At 35.0% G+C, this 1,921-nt stretch overlaps 1 protein-coding gene across 1 annotated transcript; it reads left to right on the top strand.

Moving 5' to 3' along the window:
- Positions 1-224: 224 nt before the first annotated feature.
- LOC101607890 (olfactory receptor 4K2) lies at positions 225-1,178 on the top strand. Its single transcript, XM_004670151.2, has one exon. The coding sequence runs from the start codon at positions 225-227 to the stop codon at positions 1,176-1,178; it is 954 nt and encodes a 317-aa protein (XP_004670208.2).
- The last annotated feature ends 743 nt before the right edge of the window (positions 1,179-1,921 follow it).

Genomic DNA, 1,921 nt, shown 5'->3' with positions numbered 1-1,921 from the left:
TATTCTCCATATATTTTATTTGAAGAATAATTGTGATACCTATAATATTCTATAATTTCCTTTGATATTTACATATCAGATGAGAAGGATGAAAAGAATAGTATGGGTAAGGTTTCACAGGGAAGACAAAGCTTGTGAAACTAGACTCTTAAAAATGGAGCTCTTCAGTTAATCATACTTTCTCATACCATTTTTTTTTTGCAGGCTTCTACCTTTGAACCCAGATGATGGACAAGGCCAATCAGTCTACTGTCTCTGAATTTGTTTTGTTAGGACTCTCTAATTCTTGGGAACTGCAGATATTTTTCTTTGTGGTGTTCTCACTTTTTTATGTGGCAACAATGCTGGGTAATAGCCTTATTGTCATCACAGTTACAGCTGACTCCCACCTACACTCTCCAATGTATTTCCTGCTTACCAATCTTTCCATCATTGATATGTCTCTTGCTTCCTTTGCTGTTCCCAAGATGATTACAGACTATCTAACTGATCATAAAACTATCTCTTTTGATGGCTGCATCTCCCAGATATTCTTCCTCCACCTTTTCACTGGCACAGAGATTGTTTTACTCATGGCTATGTCTTTTGACAGGTATATTGCGATTTGTGAGCCACTGCGCTATACTTCAATCATTAGTCCCCAGGTGTGTGGTGCCCTGGTAATGGCTTCCTGGATTGTGGGAATCATGCATTCAATGAGCCAGGTCATATTTGCTCTCTTGTTACCATTCTGCGGTCCCAATAAGATAGATAGCTTTTTCTGTGACCTTCCTGTGGTGTTCCAGCTGGCTTGTGTGGACACTTATGTTCTTGGATTCTTTATGATCTCAACAAGTGGCATAATTGCTTTGTCTTGCTTTATTCTTCTATTTAATTCATACGTGATTGTGCTGGTTACTATCAAGCATCATTCCTCTGGAGGAGCATCTAAGGCCCTTTCCACCTGCACAGCTCATTTTATTGTTGTCTTCATGTTCTTTGGGCCATGCATCTTTGTCTATATGTGGCCACAAAACAGCTTTGTGATAGAAAAGATCCTGTCAGTGTTTTATATCATCTTTACTCCCATTCTTAACCCAGTGATATATACTTTGAGAAATCAAGAAGTAAAGGCAGCCATGAAGAAAATGAAAAACAGGTTTCTAAGTTTCAGGAGGGAAATTCCTCATTCTTTATAGTTTCAACTTTCCCAGTAGCAAGAGTCATAGATTTTATGACAGACAGCCTGAACAATGCTGCTCCTAGTTTTTGTTTTTGCATTCCATATCAAAGTTTAGTTGCCCAAAATGTTTATTATCAAATATTTTTATGGTAGCATGTATAAAATATATTTAAAATTTTAGAAAAGCAAATTAATGGAAATATTTCTTGCAAAAAGAATGATTATCTATAAAAATATCAGAAATATTTAGGTAGGATATTCAATATGAATAGCCAATTCATTAGAAAAGATAAATAATAAGAGCAAGTACAGATTAGAGAAGAACTGAAAGATAAAGCCAAACACATACAAACAGTAACTGAATTATGAAAGATTGTCCCAAAGTATATAAATTGGCAATACTATATAATCCTTAGAAATTTCAAACTGCTGTAAGAAATTCATGCCTACCTCCCCACCAAAAAAAGTTATTTTCTATAGCCCTAAACCATTCCTACTTCAAATTAAACCAAAGGATGATATTTTACTAAAGAAATCCCTGCATATATAAATATGAAAATGTGGAAATGATGTAAGTACAAATTCTCCACCATCCACCTATAGTAATGCTGCTTGGATAATGCAGACTATATGGACAAGTAGAACAGTTCTCCTAGTCAGAAAATCCTATGAAGTGAGTTCAAAGCTGTATGTTTTGTTTCATACAGGTACTATTGAAACTTAATTCATGGGTAGTTAAAAGCACGATTAAATTAAGAA

This window comes from Jaculus jaculus, chromosome 8 (genome assembly GCF_020740685.1).
Source record: "Jaculus jaculus isolate mJacJac1 chromosome 8, mJacJac1.mat.Y.cur, whole genome shotgun sequence".
NCBI classification, from domain to species: domain Eukaryota; kingdom Metazoa; phylum Chordata; class Mammalia; order Rodentia; family Dipodidae; genus Jaculus; species Jaculus jaculus.
Note: the sequence above shows the minus strand (reverse complement) of the source record. Positions and strands in the feature narration are given on the sequence as shown.